General features: G+C 36.9%; 1 protein-coding gene and 1 long non-coding RNA gene across 3 annotated transcripts; both read right to left on the minus strand.

Moving 5' to 3' along the window:
- Positions 1-670: 670 nt before the first annotated feature.
- On the minus strand, positions 671-7,816 carry LOC102710338 (protein SUPPRESSOR OF K(+) TRANSPORT GROWTH DEFECT 1). Its single transcript, XM_006643671.2, has 8 exons — positions 7,126-7,816; positions 6,179-6,284; positions 2,518-2,716; positions 1,738-1,806; positions 1,574-1,648; positions 1,382-1,480; positions 1,149-1,304; positions 671-1,068 (listed from the first exon to the last, which is right to left on the minus strand). The coding sequence occupies exons 1-8, from the start codon at positions 7,595-7,597 to the stop codon at positions 943-945; spliced, it is 1,302 nt and encodes a 433-aa protein (XP_006643734.1). The 5' UTR covers positions 7,598-7,816; the 3' UTR covers positions 671-942.
- Positions 7,817-18,315: 10,499 nt separating this feature from the next.
- LOC107304666 lies at positions 18,316-19,858 on the minus strand. 2 transcript variants are annotated; one of them, XR_001550733.2, is made up of 4 exons: positions 19,757-19,858; positions 19,414-19,654; positions 18,776-18,884; positions 18,316-18,675 (listed from the first exon to the last, which is right to left on the minus strand). It is a non-coding gene; the product is annotated as an uncharacterized LOC107304666 (long non-coding RNA). The 2 variants fall into 2 exon arrangements; XR_001550732.2 differs by lacking the exons at positions 18,316-18,675; positions 18,776-18,884 and having other exon boundaries at positions 19,116-19,654.
- Positions 19,859-20,086: the final 228 nt, after the last annotated feature.

Below are 20,086 nucleotides of genomic sequence, written 5' to 3' on the forward strand. Positions count from 1 at the left end.
TGGTCATCTTCTCGGAGAAAAGGCTCGAGTAATCGTCCTATAACCTTGGCTTGGATTATCCGGGGGCACAAGATACGGTGTGCATTTGTAGCTATGTGCTCTGAATTTCTGACGGCTGCAGCCTGCAGCCACAAACATGCAGGCACGGCATGGCTGTCGCTCCATGGATGATCTATCTATATCGAGCAGCACCGAATCATTTGGAAGAACAGTTTTGGCCTCTAGTCTGCACGAGCACCAGCAGTGCCGGTACTACGTAGTACCTGATCGGCTCGTGTCCATGCCTGGATTGGCTGAAATTTGGTGCAGCACACAGACAGTGCAGGCACGTACACGCATGATTCATCCATCGGCTTTGCACTGCACAATCACGGGCCTCCAGCAACATACTATACTAGTTTGGACTCTGGACAAAAGCTGTTTCATACATGTCAGCTGAAATGATGACAGTTGATTCCACATGAGAAGTTCAACTGATCAGTGTGTGTCGCGTTGAATAGTCAGGCAGTAAAATTGAAGGAATCGCTGCTACTTGGTCCAGCACCAAAATTACATGAACAAAAAATAGGTCCTTTGAATGTTGAATGCCTGATTGGAGAACATGTAAATTTGGGCCAAAAATATGGCACTGTATAAAATGAGGGGAATCAAAAGGCAGAGATGAACAAACTATACAAGCTGCACCACAAGGGCTCCACGTTAAGTATTATTCCTTAATTAATACATTTGTGGAAAATTTCAAGTATAAGTGACAGTAAAAATTAAATAAGTTGACAACAGATGCACAATGATAGCCCAACGCAATAAACAAGTTGTAATCAGTCATAGTTAGGCTACCGATTATACGAATCTGCGAATCCAACTTCCAACCAGAACAATCAGAGTCATAAACAATATACATTTCTGTGGAGCAGCTGTGCACAGGTGAGTTTTCATGATCTATCAACCCTCCTCGCCGAATTCTTTTGTAAACCTTTCGTGCACCTCTAGGTCTTTCTTGCTCACTGTTGGTCTCTGCCTGGCGAGGACTTTCTCGAAATCTGTCCTTGATATTGGTGGTGGAAGGATCTACAAACAGGAAATACACCTTATTAATCGAAGAATCCTCTTCTAACATGTGCAGTGGAGGAAATGCCATCATTCTTTACCTTTGCAGCAAGACCTTTGGATGCGAGCTCCTGCATAGTTGTCTGTACTGCACCAGCTTGCTTTGGTCCACAAGGCATCCATGTATCACCATCCGCCTTAAAGAAGAACATGGCATCCTGTGTTTTGCGCACAGGTTCAAACAACACATCCTTTACCTGTTGGGAAAAAAGTAAGATCTGAGTACATGTTAACGAAGCACAGATATATGCAAATTTTGCAGGAAATTACTTACACAAACAGCAATATCCGAACCAGAAAACCCGTCTGTTCGACGAGCCAAGCTCTCAAAATCACTTTCATTTAAGTTGTGTGGTGTATCCCCAAGATGGACCTGGATAAAATAACGTTAGCAGCCTCAGACAAAGATTGTAACAACAGAGCATGATAATATTCTAGAAACTGAATTGCACAAATGTTTCTGCACCTTAAACATATGCTGCCTTGCTTTCAGGTCAGGTAGCGGAATGTAGATACGCTTATCAAAGCGCCGGCGCACAGCCTAAGATAACAGATTTAAGTATAAATTGTCCAATGGGTATCAAGAGAATTTTGAGAGACTTATAAATGGTGCAATAAATCTTCTTTAACCTGGTCTAGAGCATATGGTGTATTTGTAGCAGCAAGAACCAATACTTTGTCATCATTATGGCCAACACCCTGGACAAACAAAGCAAAAGGTAATTCAAGTGTTTGACATAAAACCCTCTAAATAATTAACAAACCATGGAATGCATATAAGATAAGAGAATTAATATGTCACATGTTCTAAGAGTGGACTGTATTTGAAGCCCATCAAATGATGTGAACTATTATGGCGAAGTCATGTATCAATATTGAATCCATGTGTCTAGAAAGCAACTAATCTACCAGTTTGCATCTGACCTACATGGAAAGTTAGCAGATTTTCATTTTTATGATTCCAAATCTGGATGGAATAGCATGTATTCATTCTTGTGGTAATAGTTTCAGATCTGGAGAGGCTAATATTCCTAACTAGTTTGAGACCTGAATACCTGATACAAGTACAACTCTGTTTGGATTTGGTACTAGAATTAATACTCTACCAGTATTAGAGGTGGTAACTGGTCTAGTACCCCAGTATCAGCCAAAACAGTGGGGCAACAAATCTTAGGACTAAAATGTGAAATGAAAATATGCCATGATCCTTTTTGCCCCTTAGATATACAAGTACTTCATAACGAGTTATAATTGTCAAATATAACAGCACTTCATGCACCTCCTTCAAAGCTCTGAACATTCATCTAAGGATAACATACCCAAGTAAACACTTAAAAGTAGCTATTCTGATATTCAGGCTAGCAGGCACCTGATTTTGAAAAAGTTAATAATGCGAGCACAAGAACTCACCTGCATTTGCACAAGAAGTTCGGTTTTGATTCTCCTAGAAGCTTCACTCTCATTACCCTCTCCACGTTGACCGCATAAAGAATCAATTTCATCAATGAATATGATGGAAGGTGCATTTTCTCGAGCCATTTGGAAAAGGTTTGCAACTAGTTTTTCACTTTCTCCCATCCATTTTGACACCAGGTCTGATGAAGATATACTACAAGAAAGCAAACACATTTGATCATTGGCAACATCATGGAGCAATCAGGTACAGGAAAAGGAATAGTGCAGTTTCTCCTTTTCTCACAAATGTCTGCATGTCATTGTAAACATGCATAGAGCTGTGGCATGACAAACCACATACATAATCATGGAAGTGTGGCCACAACCATAACTAATCACATAATGATCACATGTGGTGTTGCTAGATAGGTATCGCATGAAATTCAATCTTTGGATTAGGGTGGTCAACAGTGACTACAAATTGCTGTGTGATCTAGCTAACTCACAACTCTAGTGGTAGGATTAGCAAAGAGCTAGCTTGTTTAATTACTTTGGATCTGCTACCAAAATTGCACTAATGCATGTATGATAGACCATGACTATTACAGGACTATATGTCAAATTTCCTTTTAGCATGCAGTGGAAGTAGCTGTGTAAAATGGTCATTGGTCTAATACTACACTAATAAGACTGCCATATCATGCTCCAAACTAGACTCCATTTTGATATCAGAACCCGGGCTAGAAAGTATGTCAGAATTAACTGGCTCTGACATTTCCATGTCAAACTGTTGATTTCTGGGCAGACATAGGATCATCTGCCTAGCTTGAACATCAATCTGTCTCGGATTAAACCAACTTTTGACTCATTCTGAATTTACTCAAAGATATTGACTGATTTCTAGCTTTACAGCTAAACTCCAGGAACTGGCGAGTTTCTGGCGAACAAAAACCAGTGGGGGCTAGCAACAAGGTTGATTATTCCACTTTTATGAATTCTGTTTTGATTGGAACTAGGTAAAAACATGAACTTATATCCGAGCAATGTCCTGTTACGCAGGTCACAATTCATTTTAGGGCATGGATAAGGACCTGCTTCTGCTCACTGAATTTGATGTTACAATGATAATCAGAAGGCCGCTATATTTGAAATATTCACTCCGTCCCACATTATAAAACTTTCTGGCCTTGCTTAGATTCATATGTGTGGTAGTGAATACACATATACAAAACATATACATTGATACATAAATCTAGGCAAAAACCCAGATTGATACATTGATATAATATGGAATGGAGGGAGTATGAGAACTTGCTTTTAGTATTCAATCTGCAACCCATATTGGTCAATCACCTATAGTTCAGTGATGACTGACAGTTATCACTCAATTGCTGTCGCTGAAGTGTAAAGATTCAGCTCCAGTCTGTACTGTTGTTCTCAATAAAGGTCGCTATGGCCTTCTGAAAGGCAGGTAAGTATAGCCTTTCCACTGTTAAATTACATTTCAAGGGAACTAGGAAATCCTGGTAATGATATAAAAGGGCATTAATATAGTTTAGGCCAACAGGCCTTATATGTTTATTAAGACCATCTATAGTAAAAATCTCTGCTTCTAATGGTCTCTGTGGTCTTCTGCAAGGCAGGTAAGTATAGCCTTTCCACTGTGTTAAATTACATTTCAAGGGAACTAGGAAATCCTGGTAAGGATATAAAAGGGCATTAATATAGTTTAGGCTAACAGGCCTTATATGTTTATTAAGACCATCTATAGTAAAAATCTCTGCTTCTAATCTCAAATATATCATGGAACTTCTAGTGTCAAGTATTAAGCAACCAGAATATATAAACTCTTCTCATTTTGCTGCTGCCATGGACAACTGTTGACATTCTCTTTCTAAAATACATGAAATATGCATTGCATACTTATTTGACTACTACATGAACATGTAAGCACTTGCAGTAATTTTTTTAACAGTGTTACTGTACAAGGCCATGCAGGATTACTGTTACACTGTATAAAGAGTAAATAGTAAATTTCAGATAAATGCAACTATTTTGTCAAAATTATAAGTTTGCTGCAACTTTAGCTAGACATTCCAGATAACTGCAGCAATAGTATATGATTTTATCAGAAAGCTACAACTTTATTTGTTTGAAAAGTTTGGGCCCATATGTCATACACACAAATGGGGTAAAGTTGTAATTTTATGATAAAATTGTTTGCTATTATTGCAGTTTTGTGAAATACCAATCTAAAGTTGCAGAAAAGTGATAGTTTTGACAAATAATTGCAGTTTTCTGAAATTTACTCCAGGATTAAAAAAGGATCACCATTCATTAATATTTTATGTTTTATTTGAAGGTTGGTCTCTATAGTTCCACCAAGGGATAGGCTTCTTGTTAAGGACAACTGATGCTAGCAGCGAAAATTAACACACACAAGTTATTCAGATGAGGATTAATGATTAAACATATTTAAAAAAAGCAAAAACATCGCAGGGCATCATGCCATCAAATCATACCAGTGCTTCCATAAATATAGGTGTTAGCAATATGTCAAGGAAACCACAAGTACTCCCAGAAAAACAAGTGATTTTACAATATCATTGCAGGTGTTGGATCCGTACTAATGATCAAAAAATCTATATAAAGACGAAAAAAGGTGAATAAAACTCAGTATACAACATGTCGTAACAAGTATCACACATAAGGATTTCGTCTGCTGATGGCTTAAAAGTTGCTTATTTCACACATGAAAAGTGACCAAACCAAATGTAGCTATGTAAGAGCTGCTTTATGAGGAGACACCTTGCAAGGAACAACTTTCCTAGTTTTCCATAAATGTTTTCTTTGAGAAAAAAGATAACTTGCCTGCATCAATTATACAATTTTCAGGAAAAAGGTAGCTTCCTACAAACATTATTATAGGCTAGACACCAATATTGTCACTGCAGCAATGGAGCAACAACTGAATCAGGGCATGAGCTCATGCAAACAGAGTAATCAATTCCAATACTAGTGTTCCACGCTAATTAATTCTGTTCATTATCCATACATTGCATACTGAAGGCATACAGCTGTGTAAATATTGTTGATAACAACTACATAACTAGAACTTCAAGTCTTAAAAAAAATCATAGAAAAAATTGACAGCAGAAACTGTTACATGATGAAACAAAAATCTAAAAAAAAAAGAGTAATTGTTGCTGCTGAAATAAGGAACTTTGTTAGTTTTTTAGAGCCTTATAATACCCGGAAACATGAACTGCAAAACTAATACAGTAACAGTGTGAAGTATCTTCAGCTCAATATAATCTTTGCAAAGGAAAATGCTGGATGAATTTTAAATAGCTCATATTAGTACATTAAACCCTTGAGTACACACAAAAGTGCAAAAAGAAATCACAAATCTTATTTATGTTTAAAATTACAGGAAAAAAAGAAAGAAAAGTATGCTACAAATTACATTTCCGGAACAGGCACAGAAAGTGAGGAAGCAGCGAAAAAGGTCAGAGATGTTGGGAGGTTATTAATTTGACACACAACTCCACAGAACAGATAACTAGGACACAATGTAAAAGGCACCACATGATTGAAAAATTTAGTATTAGAATTAGGAAAAGTGAAGAATTATTGTCAACTATGCAGTTAATATATAGATATATAGTATAACTACCTGAAAAATGTAGAATCTGCCTCAGTTGCAACAGCTTTAGCCAAATAAGACTTTCCAGTTCCTGGAGGACCATACAAAAGAAAAGCCCTCCATGGTCTCCGTTTACCTAAAGACAGAATTCTCCATTAATATAAAATAGCTAACAGCACCAAATCTCTAGAGATGAGTTCATGCACATGTTTTTTTTCATTAAACGTTGTTTAGCATGGAGTACATTATCATGTAACAAAGAAGATACATAACATGTGAGTCATGAACAGTTGAACAGTGTTTCGAGAACAATGGTACTTATATCTTATCAGCTGCTTATAAAATGCCCTTAGTTTTATGTCAAATTAAAGATGGGCAATAGATGCAAAAGGAAAACAGACCAATAATATTTGAAACTAAGTTTGTTTGCCAGATTAAACAATTGAATGTATGTCAAGCTAATAACTTGGTGTGGGGTTATATATTATACTGTAAGAACAAATGCACTTATCATTAAAGCAGATTTTTTCCCTCATTTCCACAACCATCTTCTTTATTCAAATTATTAGCTGAAAATTATGTTTTCACTCCAAATTGCTGTCTGATACCAGATCATTGCTAATTTCACTTATAGCAAACATTTCGATAGAAAATGGGCAGTCGAAAATATTCTAGGGTGCAACTTTGGAGATTTCCCTGCATCCACCGAAACTGTAATATATACAACATAAATAGTTACACCCATCACCCCTAGATGTGGATTCAAAACCATGGTCGAGACTAAAATCGCCCTATACAAACAAAATCAAATAATTATGTATGCTACTCTGCAAACCAGGTAACCATGGAACAACAAACATTTCAGCCAACCCAAACTCGCCCTATCCATTTTGATGAAGATCAAGATCCATATGGCATATACTATCCATGGCAATCGCAACCATATAATTCTCGGGAAATTCGTCGCAGCCGCTCACCTGTAAAGAATTGCGGGAACTTGACAGGCAATATGACGGCCTCCTGCAGCGCCTGCTTGGCGCTCTCTAGGCCGGCAACATCGTTCCACTTGATATTGGGCTTCTCGGTGATGATGGCCGAGTTGAGGCCAGCCCTGAGCTTGGACTGCTCGGAGTCATCCCCACCTCCGTCCCCGTCCTTACCCTTGGTCTTGGGGCGCGTGGCGACGGCCGCGTCCCCGCCGTTGGCGCCCGGGCCCCCACCCCCCTCATCGAGGACGGCCCGGATCTCCTCGGCGCGACGGAGGTACTCGGTGAACTTGGCGGTGATGGCCTCCTTGATCTTAGGGTTCTTCTCGTACTTGAGGTGGGTCTTGAAGTACTCGAGCGCGTTCATGTAGAGCGGGAACGCCTTGACGTAGTTGCCGGCATTGTCCTCCTGGACCGCCTGCTTCACGTACTCGATCGCCTGCTCCTTGAAGTTGCTGTACATCGGGGGCACGGCAAGGGGGGGCACGCGCGCCCCTTTGCGGCAGGGATTCCGGCGGATCGGAGGGGGGATCGGTCCGGGAAGGCGCGGATTGGGCGCCGCGGTGGCGGATTCGTGGGGGGGCGGGCGGCGGCGGTTGCTTCGGCGTAGGGTTTGACGCGGTGGGGAGAAGACGAAGGGGAGACGAAGAGGAAAGGGGGACGAAGACGAAGATGTGGGGAACAAAACCAAAAGAGGTCATGCGTGTTTTCTTTTCCCCTTTTTCCCCTTTACCTACCTAATTTTATTTTATTTTTTTATTTATTTACTGGATCTTCTAGGAGAAATATTTATGGTGTTTGGGAATTTTAGGTGTAGGTCCTTCCTTAGCTTCCATTATTATTCCAGAGATGCCCTCTAGTAATACAGGTAATTCTGTAATTATGTCATTGTTTGAGTTTGTTTAAAGTCTAAGGTCGTATTCAGCGTGGGGAAATCCAGCGCGAAAAATATAATAATATATTAGTACATGTTTAATTAATTATTAATTATTTAAAAAAATATAAAATAGATTAATATTATTTTTAAAACATCTTTTCTATAGAAAATTTTTATAAAAATATACTGTTTAGCAGTTCATAAAGCGTGCACGGTGCACGTGAAAAATGTTAGATAGTGGAGTGCCGAACGCGGCCTAAGTAAATTAGCTCATCTCCTTGTATAGACTTATATTTCCTCTCAAAAGAATTAATTTATATAAGTATGGTTGTATCTGTAATGGCAAAAGGTGATCCAGATAATGTCTATTTATATAGTGTATGTGTTAAATATGTCATATCTTCAATCCGTTGTAAACATTTGTCACATATATCCCTTTTGCATCAGAGGTTGCTATAGCAGAAGTATAGGCATAGGTTGCTCTTCCTTAGTGTTTCATTTTTGAGGGAATGTTCATCCACAAGTGTTAGGCCAAAATAACTAAGCATCCCAAACTCTTACATGCGAACAATTCAACATGTGGTTATTGGCATGGCATTAATACCAATGTATGTTACAGACAACTTATTTTGTATTATTTGTATCTTTTTCACTTCTTGAAAGAAATAGGAATAAAGGCTATCTTTCTTGTTGATATTTTATTCCAAAATAATCTATAAATTTAAGGTTAAAAATTTAAAATTTGGTTTATAAGCATAAGAAAAACGAAAAGATGCGGCTGTCAATTCTTCAAAATATCCCTATGTTGGTTACAAAAAACATTTAGATGGGTCACTCTTAAGTGGGTCCTTCTTTAAGTGTTTGTTTACTATCTCCCTTCAATGGTGGTGGATAGAGGAATATTATGATGAATATACAAAATTGATTTAAAAAAATCAATACAAACTCAATATTATAGGTTTATGTAGAAAAACTAAAGAGCGATCAATATATGCTTTAAACAGGCTACAAACTATTGTTTTTTGGTAGAAAGATAGCTTGTATGGCGCCAAATCTACATTCATTTAACAAAAATAGCGGTGTGGCATCGAATTTGTCCCTCACCTATTCCATAGTATATTTTACTAATTACCCTTTGAACTTCTAAATATCCAAACAATCAAATCTAAATGAACATATCTTTGTAGTTTTTTCATTTTACATTATTGGGAAAAAATGAAAAAGAAGGCACCTTTAGCACAAACGATGAACAATTGGAGTGATCAACCAAAATATTGCGTTATTGAGCATCTGGATATATTGGGAGTGGATTTAATTTAGGTACCATTGAGGACTAGTTTTAGACTTATTTCCAAAATTTAGCTTTACTGAATATATTTAGAGTACTCTTCGAGATAAAAAAATTATTAAATACTCTTTGAGATAAAAAAATTATTAAAGGTCAACAGTTTGACTCTTAAATTATTTGGTGTATTCTTTACTAGTTCCAAAACTAGTGAATCAATGCATATGCCACTGGAAGCTAAATAAAGAAAATGAGTTTTATAAATTTATCACCGATTATTTTTCTAATTGTAATGATGTCAATCGAATGATAGCGCGGATGGTAATTTTGTAATTTTTCAATAATTTTATAATAACGACTTAAACCGGTTGTAAATTTATAATTGTAAAATAAAGAGGTAAACAAAAAGAATTAGCATCAAAATACAATACTAGTGGAGGGGCTTATATAGCTAAAAGAACACACGAGGATTCCATTCACATGAACGACCACACGGGAACCTACACGCATACAAACCGTGTGGTCGAACGGAACCTAATTAATTAACGCAAGACCGATCAATGGAGCAGTGAAAGAACAAGTTAGGAGTGATCAGTCCCATGTTCATGTTAATGTTTATAAATTAAAAAAATAAATTTTAAAATTTAAGTATAGTATTGATTGATTTTCTTCATAGTAGTTCATTTAGCCTTTATTTGTATAACTAAAACCATGTACAAAAGTTTGATCAAACAGGAACTTTAAATATCCTATTATAATTTGATTTATTATTCTAGGAACTTTAAATATGACATATAATTTTGCATATTTGAACAAAATTTTTGAATAAAACAAATGATCAGGAATATAACTATGAGTCAACGACTTCATATAAAAAAACATTGAGAGACTATTATAGAAGGCCAATTTCTACCTTCGCATCAAATGATTTAGGAAACATGTGGTCAAGAAGATCACCACCGTGCAGGGTCCTTCACATGATCATGATAGAAAGAGGAGTGTAACACTTTCTTAATTACTAATGACGTGTGTTATCATCACAAATTATGCTGTCACATAATTACGCTTGAAAATATATGGTGAAAACCCCAAATTTGGTAAAATACCTGTGAAAATGTATGCGCGTATGTTGCATCGGTTGGTGAGATTCAGTTAATTCATGTGAACTGAAAGTACAGCTCTCTCCCTCTATATATTCAGCGAACAGAGAAGGCTCTGTAGCTAGTACCAATTCTTCTCACTCTCGGCTCAGCCACATCTTTTGGGTTAGGGTTGTGGCCATAATCTAAATTTTGATTTTTTCACTTTAAATTTAAAATTAATTTTAAAGTTTTTCGCTAAAGTTTATTTTCCTACTTTGGTTTCTAGAGTGATGCGAACACTTATATAAAAAATTTATTCGTATTTTTTCTATTTATAAATATGATGTTTTGCTTTTTTCACCGATAAGCTTCAAGACGAGGGTGATTATATAAAGATCAAAGTCAGTTCAGTTGCTATGATTGATTTAACGGTAGGTTTGATAGGTATCGGGAATATGGTCATAAAGATCTAGGCAGGTTGATCCGCACGAACATGTAAATCACCTCGATGCATGGTGGTGTACTGGTATGTAAAGAATCCAATCTTGAAAGTATTGTGATGTGGTGGAAACTAGTACCAACCATGCAGCCTAGGGGCGTTGGGATCCCTCCTACTTTTTCTAATTTTTGTCACCTCAAATGTTTAGATACTAATTAGAAGTATTAAATATAAACTATTAATAAAACACATTCATACTCTGGACTATTCACAAGACGAATCTATTGAGCCTAATTAGTCCATGATTAGCGAATGTAACGCTATAGTAAATATTTGCTAATCGTGGATTTAATTAGGCTTTAAAAATTGTCTAATGAAATAGCCTTTATTTATGCAATTGATTTTGTTATCAGTCTATGTTTAATACTCCTAATTAATGTCCAAACATTCGATGTGACAAGTGATAAAAAAAGTTTCTGAATCCAAACAGCCTCGCAGTCACTTGCACTTAATGTGAAGCTTACCTATACGTAAAGTTTCTAATTAAGTTCCATCATATATACATGTATGAATGTGCTCAGAAAATGTTTAGAAAACCAATTCAAGTATTTCTTTATCAATTGGTCGATCATCGGGGAGCAGAGTACAGCTACAAAGATGAAAATGCTCAGGGCTTGATAAATTTATAAGCATTGCCAACTTGTTTGTATATGTCATCCCTATACACTACATCCTTCTTTTTTTTTTCCTTCATAAAGCTCCCGATTTTGTAGTTTCACAAGTGCACCGGTCTTGTGCAGTTTTCATGCTGTAGATTGACATATAGATACATATATATGAGGAACATATATATTTGATATGCATGGATGACATTATCTGGCTAGGGCTGAGAGCTGGGGCGGAGACATGAGTAAGACAGCTAGGGCCGTAATCCTATTTATGATTCTAAATATGCATTAAAGTTCTAGTTCTATTTTAAAAACTAGAAGATAAAAGCAAAATTATATAAATTCATCTCATTGAGCTCTATGTTTAAAAAAATTCTGACTCCGTCACTGGTTGGGAGGCATCAAAAAATGAAGTATGTGGCCATAACGAAGCTTTCTCGACGCTGCCATTCCACTGGAGCACATTGCTTTCAAAGAATCGACCGATAAATTTTTTTTTGTCACAGGCGATAAATAGACCTGTGTAAGAGTTTCTTAATGATGACATTTCAAACGGGTTCTCTTAACATTGACGGGTGTTAATTAGCACAATGGTAATCCCATACCAGCATCAAGTCATAACAAAGCCACAAGATACTATTTATAATATAAGAGTTTTTTTACCATTCTTGAAAAAAATTATCTCGATGTACCAAGAATTTTAGTACAAATTTTTGATACCTCAAGGTACGGTACCATACTTTTTACGCTAAAATGTGGCACCTTGAGATATTTTTTTTAAAAATGGTAAAAAAAACTCATAATATAAAGACGCCAGTATACGATGCATACAGTAACTACTTTGGAATTAGATGTCGTGTTTTAATATTTTTTTCTGAAAAAGCTTGCACAGCTACAAGCGTAGTGTTTTCACCCCTATTTTTTGGATTTTGGTTATGCTTATAAACCAAATTTTATACTTTAAATTTTAAATTTAAAGTTAATTTTGAGATTTTTTCATCGAAGTTTATTTTTTAACCTTGGCTTTTAGATCACTATGATCACACATATAACAATTTTATTTACAAATTATTTTTTGTTTGCTGATATGCCATTTGGCTTTTTCGTTGCAAAAGCCAAAAGATGGCTGAATGTCACCGGCATCTTTATAGTTTTTGTAGGCATTCAAAGAAGCAATTAATCGTGTAAATTTACTGTACATTCTCATCAGTACTTATGTACTGTATATTTCACTACTCACACATTTAGGAGATTGCTTGTTATTCAGACAGGTTCACGTATATATAGCAATGGCTAATTCATTTGGATGGGTCGGTTTCAATCATTCTTCTGAGTTAAATTGTTCTCATCTCTCCCAAATTTCTAGTTTCCCAATCAAGAGCATGCTCTATGAATAGATATGAATTCTGGTCAGTCATCTCTCTCCTATTAGGTTTGGGAGGTACTAGGAAAATAAAATATAAACGGTCTATAGATCAACGTTCATTTCTGGTTAGGTGTTCAGCGATGTTTCTCTTATGAAGAAGATGAAATGGTGGTTAAAACGCGTAAACCTGTGAATTATTCCGCTTGCACTCTCTACTCTACTGATCATGCCTAGGTAGTTCTCAAGAGATACAGTTTTAGAAGATTGAGTTGACTCAAGTTTATCTGGAGTTCCATCTTGACTTCTAACAAAATGTTGAGGAACACGGAAATAATAAAATGAGTAGAGTAATTCATATATCCCCAGTTTTGTTCCTTCGAAGAATTATTATTAAAAGGCCAATTAAAGTCTTGGTCCAGTTTCAATGAACTATCTAGCGCCAACATAATGGTAAATTAATAGACTAGAAGACATCACAGATATATTGACAAGATGGTCGAGCTTCATAATAGAGTTACATTTTGTTATGGGGACATCACTAGATCCTGTCATCAGCCAGCAAATCGAAAGACCACTAAACTATATGTAAACAATTACAGCATGTAGAGTTGTAGAGTGCTTCAAGCAACTAGCAGGTAGCTTTCAAGAAACTAGATCACACTTTTTTTTGGAGGGGAGGGGGGGGGGGGGGGGGGGGAGGGCTCTAATTGATCCTGTACTCCCTCCAGCTCCATAGTTTTTTGTCATTTTGGATAAGACTATGGTCAAACTTTTAAAACGCTGACTATTAATAACTTTTAAAATATATAGTTTTAAATTCCTACGATAACATGTATAGATGAATCATAATATGTACTTTAGTGAAAGTAAATATTTATTATATATTTTAACAAAAAATCATGGTCAAAAATAAATTTAGAAAATCATCACATTGTTCAAAACGACAAAAAATATTAAACTCGAGGGAGTGTTAAATCTTGTTGTATACATTTTGCATGGATTTGTTAGTTGTTACATAGGCCGTGTTTCTCCGTCTAAGTTAGTAACATAAATTCTTTCATTTTCCGCGTATATATTTTCCAAATTGTGAGCATGCCCAACAATTCATAAATTTGGTCATCCACATTTCTATTTGAATTACCATCAAAAAAGATTCATCCTCCATATATGTTTGTACTTCAACAGATTATCCGTATTACATCCTCAGTATCACAAACAACTACATTTTATTAATATATTAACTACTTATTCCCCTTGATCATATACTACACAAGAAAAAGTTTTGCATCCCCATTTAGAATAAGAGTTTCTCTCTTCCCATATGGACGATGGCTAAAAATAGAGAATACTCCCTCCGTCCCAAAATAAGGCAAACTTTTGACCATCCATGTCTAGTGTTTGACTATCCGTCTTATTTGATATATTTTAAGAAATTAAAAAAATAGTCACACATAAATTACTATTTATAATTTATCATCTAATAGAGACAAAAGTATTAGTCATAAAATTATTTTGAATAAGATGAAGCGTAAACATTGTAACTAAAAAGCGAAAGATTGGTTTATTTTAGAACGGAGGAAGTATGTTGAAGGAACTGCCAGACCATATATTTTTTATTTTTTATCATCTATTTTATAGGTGGAGTATGAGATGAAAATATGCTCTTAATTCTAGGCCACCCCTAGCTATCTATGCATATATGCATTCACCTGAGAGGGTGGGACGGTATATACGGAGTGCATAGTTTCTAGCTAGAGAAATTTGCTGTTTATGATATGATATGGCTCATTTAGCTGTTTATCGGTAGGTTGGAACCAACGTTGCGAATGAATCTGTTGCTCTTGTTCATGGTAATAATAGGCTTTGGAGACACCAGGAATGAGGAACATAGCCGGATGCCAGTTTTACGATAATCTAGGTTGCTAATGACTCAGCTGTCAAGTTTTCACCCAGCGAATACGTGATCTTATGCTAACAGCTCATAACCAAACTGTGCAGTATTGACGCCAACTTCAAGATTAAATTTCTTCTGGTGGAGCTGAGATATATGATTAATCTTCATACAATGAGTTATTTTAGAGCGATTCATCTTATCTTGGATAAGACCTACAAATTAATCTATTCGTTTTATATAATTTTTAGCTCTTAATAAATAAATCACATTAAGGAAAATAGCATTAATAACCCAACCATTACTCTTTCTAACTTTCAACCACACGTGCAAGGAATATGCAGACAAACATTTCGCTTTAGAAAATAAACAAATGATTATTTAAAATCATATATTTTATATACAAGGTAAAAATATATTTCAAATATTTGAATTACCATCATCATTTAAGTGAAGATAAATGAAAATTGATATTCTATATTAAATTTAAATATGCAAATTTGAACATGAATTTTAAATTCTTATTCATTATGGGTAGATACAAATTATTTTGAATATCTAAAATTATATTTTTCTCATAGTAATCCTAATTTGGAATAAAAACCTAGCAATATTTCCTAAATTATATATAACTAGAAATTTTGACTTAACAATTTTGTTACAAACAGAATAATTATAATTTGGAGATAGAAAATTTTAATATGCAACATGATTTTTTGGTACGAATTTGATTGAAGAAAGAAATATTGGTGAATTCCATATTAGACCATAACATAACTACCTTTAATGTCCAACTAAACATCACGTAAAGAACAAGATCTTAAAGTCTTGGGCTTCACGTCTCTTGGGTCTCGACCCAAACCACGTCTGTCTCGTGCTAAGAGCAAGTTTAATAGTATAGCCAACTATTAGCTATAAATTATTTACAATCAACTTAATAGATCATAGTCATATACCATATAATTAATATCTGACCCCGCATGTCATACACATGTGTCTTAAAGTCCATGCTGTGTAGCTGGTTATAAATCTATATCCCGCTGTTTTTCTCTCTTATCTCCTAAAATATGTTTATAGCTGACTGTTTTTCTCTCTCTTATCTCCTAAAATATGTTTATAATTGACTTATAGTCTGCTACTCTACATGCTCTAATGTCATGCAAACCTAGTCTGCTACTCTACATGCTCTAATGTCATGCAAACCGATGAAAGATAGACGTGCTAACGTCACGAATTTCCGGATTTTGCATATCTCGTTGCGTTTGGACTGCGTTCGTAAATTAATAATGTCACTAGCATCTTGAGAAATTTTGCAGGCATTCAGAGAATCACTAATAGCGTAAACCTACCATGCATTCTCATCAATACGTATGTACTGCAGATATCACTCTTCACACATTCAGATTCAGGGGACTGCTTGTTATTCAGACGAGTTCACATATAGCAGAAGCCAATTCGTTTGGATGAGCCACCGTCAGCCATTCCTCTCCTAGTTCAATTGTGTTCCCATCTATCAGGAGCATGAGTCATATATATTCTTTTTTTACACTTGAGAACATGGAACATGGCTTCTTCTTCTAACTTGCATGGACAATAACATGATACTGCATGCATATGTAGGTTTGGGAGGTGTTGGAATAATGAAATATAGGCTGGCTAGGGAACGATGTTCAGTTCCGGCAGATTGTCCAGCATATACATTCAACAGGAGAACAACATGTTATGTTTTCATAAAATCAGTTTCAGGGATCAAAGGCTTCTGGAAAAATCAAATGACTAGAATGATCCATGTTCCCCTATGCCTAGGGTTGTCTTTGAAAAGATTATTGCATACCAAAGCCAACTCAGGCACCTACAAGAAGGGAGTAAAGCAATATATGCTACATTCCATCTTGTTCGTCGATCAACAGAATCAACACTGTCACCCTGTCACCCTTCCGGGGTTTAAAATCTCTCATGCACAACAAAAATAAAAAAGAAAACATACAACAGCCAATTAAAATCCTGGTCACAGTTTAAATAAACTAGCTAGGGCCAGTGGTATAACTCGTAAGCTTGTAAGGCATTAGAAACTGTGTTGACAAGATGGTACTGTACGGGTAACTTCATGTTTCGACTTAAGGGCAGATCAACATTCTTATTATAAAGCAACATTTCTGCAAGACTCTTGTTTTAACAATGTATAAGGGCACGTACAAAGGTGTCTATTAGCTGACTCTCTCAATCAGCACATAAGCAAATTTAGTGACATAGAGAAAAGAGAAAGAAGAAGAGATAAAAGCTGTTCCCATGCATGGCAATTGCTTAGAGTCGACTCTTAACATTTATTAAAGAAAACTTTTTTGCATGAGAATATATAAAAATGAAACTAGCTTAATAAAAAATATTTTATTACATTAATAAAGAAAACACACCTAACCCTACCTTTGTAGGTATCATTATAAAATGGACTCTTCTTGCTGACGTGGCTTGAGATAGCGCCCACAATGCGCTCTACTGTTAAACATGCCCTAATGCGACCTGCAGACTGCTTCAAACAAGACACAACCAGTTTTCAAGATCAAGAGTGTTTTTTTCGCTTTAATTTTCAGTATAGTACTTTCTTGCATCCTTATGGATGCTAATAAATCTAGATCTTGACAGGACCACGAAGCCTTAATTACCATATGGAACAGGGTAGTACTTATTGAATACTCGTACAAAATCTTCTGAATCACTTGGCGTCCTTAACAATCAATGAGCATCTTGAACCTCACATGCATATTTATTCCATCCATAGATGCATTCTGCTTGACTTGTTAGCTGCTATATTCAATCCTGTTAATTCTTAGCCACCTCCCTAGCTAACTGCACATATAAAACTCAGCCACCTCCCTAGCTAACTGCACATATAAAACTCATTTACCTGAGGTTGATTCATACATCTTGAACTTGTGCATATTTTCTAGTAGCTAGTATGATATGACTCACTTTGCTGCTTATTTGTGAGAATCAGAATGAACTCACTTTGCTGCTTATTTGTGAGAATCAGAATGAATCCGTTGTTAGTTTGTGTCCATGATAATAGGCTTTGGAGACACAAGCAATGCAAAACATAGCGGTAGTGTCATGTGGGAGGCGCACGTACACCATGTGCCGATGGACCCGCGACATGCACCGTGCAACAGAACACCGCATGGTTCTGCTGCGGTAGGCGCGTGCAACGCCACGCAGAAGGAAATCGCCATGAGTAACTAAAATAGTAAAGCAACTAATTTATCCTCAACCAATTATTTCTAAACTTAAGGAACTAAAATAGTAAATCAATCTCTCTTTCCTAATTTAGTCACTCGTGTCAGTTTACTTCTGCGCGGCGTCACATGCATCTGCCGCAGCAGAACCACGCGCCTGCCGCGCATTTTGTTGCACGGTGCATGTCACGAGCCCATCGACACATTGCGTACATGCCCAAAACTAAGCTGCACAGCTTTCCAAATAAGGTGTAGTCCAAGTCATTTTGCTGGAACACAGTTTGTCAATCCGTGTCATTCAAGCACGTTGGTAGAATGAGTTATTACTGTAAGAATACATTATCTCTAGAGCTTTTCAAGTAGGGTGTAGTCTAAGTCATTTTACCGGAATACAACTTGTCGACCTGTGCCATTCGAGCTCATTGGTCAAATAAATTATTACTAATAGCTGAATTGTAACACAGACATTTTTGATGATTTGACACTATGCATTGTCATTTTGATTATGCTGACACTTATATGTGCACGTAGTATATCTGAGTTAGACAATAGGCTAGGGTGTCAAATAATTAAAGCCAAGCCCAATTTATAATGGCCTTTTGCCTCTAAAATATCAGTACCACTTGAGACCCTCACACCAAGCGAAGCAACACTCCTAACTTTGCCTCCGGATTAGGGGTCTTTGACGGCAGCCTGCAACGATCTTCAGGCATAATTCAATGTAAAAAAAAGGGCCCATAAAAGGATAGCTAGTCCATGCTTTAAGACGGTATCTTAAGCTAACCTCAAGGACATCGTCATACCTTGCACAAAAGATCAGAAATAGTGTCATCATCTCAGACCACTTACGAATGCTAGAATCAGAAGTTGCTACAAGTAGTCATGCGTACCAGCCAAAGAAGCTGGAAACGCCTGAACCAGATCAATAATAAAATGTGAGTTAGAGACAAGCAGTCAATACAAACAGTACACTGTAATACATAGTTGTACTTCTATGAAAGCATTAAAATACAAACAGTACACTATAATATGCAAATTCTGTCATGCATTATTGTGTATATGAACACAGAATGGCCACCAAATAATCTGTGTTTTTTTTCTCTAAAAAAGAACCACATAGAACTTGACTAATGCAATAGTAGAATGGCTCAGAGAACCTTTCGCCGAACTGCGTCATGCTACTACCTTCCCATCCCATGCCCAGAGGCCGATGAAATGAATCATTGAACACCGGAGGGAGTGGGAGGCAGCCGTAAGACCGGCCTTTCGATTTCTCCTCACTGCTGTAAAACTAATCACAACCCGCACAAATACACACTGAAAGAACAACTAATTTAAGACATGCAGTAAGAGAAGGGCGTCACAAAATATGATGCAATGGATTTTCAGCAGAAGAAAAATGAAGTAACTATCTGAAGAGCATCAGGAAGCAAAAGATAACCTAGGTTTCTTCTTCTTCTTTAGGGGCTATCCCCTTAATTAGGTGGATAGTTTATGCTTTGCGACGATACATTTCTCAAGTCATCACTCCAATCCTTGACAATGCATTCATAGAAAAAGGCTCTCGAATTATGCGAATAATATTTCAACAAACATTAAAAACAAAAAGGGTCTTAGACTTTGGTAGTTTATCTTGTATAATGTGCTCCACAATTTCCAAATCCCAGCACAGTGAGTTGGCCCTAGCAGCGAGAGATAAGATTAGTTTCTACAGGAAAACAAAAAAGATAGACGCTAGGAACGCGAAATCTCATCACGACTACGGCAGGACGCAAGCGACGAACCTCCGTAGTTGGAGGAGACGGAGCAGTCGCGTCCTACCGCGCCAAGACGCCCCTGCGCCGGCGAGGAGGAAATCCCCACCGCCGCTCCCCTGCATCGGCGAACAAGACATTGCTGGGCTAGGGTTTCGAGTGTCTAGTACTCTTATAGGGCCCGGCACGGCCCAGCATCGTATTGGGCCGTACTTGGCACGTGGGCCGCTACAGCCGCCGTGCTTAACGGGCCGTGCGAAATCAGCTTCCCTATCCGTCACGCCTCGATCTGGACCGTGGAATGGTGATCGGATGGCGGAGGACGGACCGGGCCTGTGCACTAGTACCGCACGCGGTGCG

This window comes from Oryza brachyantha, chromosome 1, assembly GCF_000231095.2.
Source record: "Oryza brachyantha chromosome 1, ObraRS2, whole genome shotgun sequence".
In the NCBI taxonomy this organism is placed as follows: Eukaryota; Viridiplantae; Streptophyta; class Magnoliopsida; order Poales; family Poaceae; genus Oryza; species Oryza brachyantha.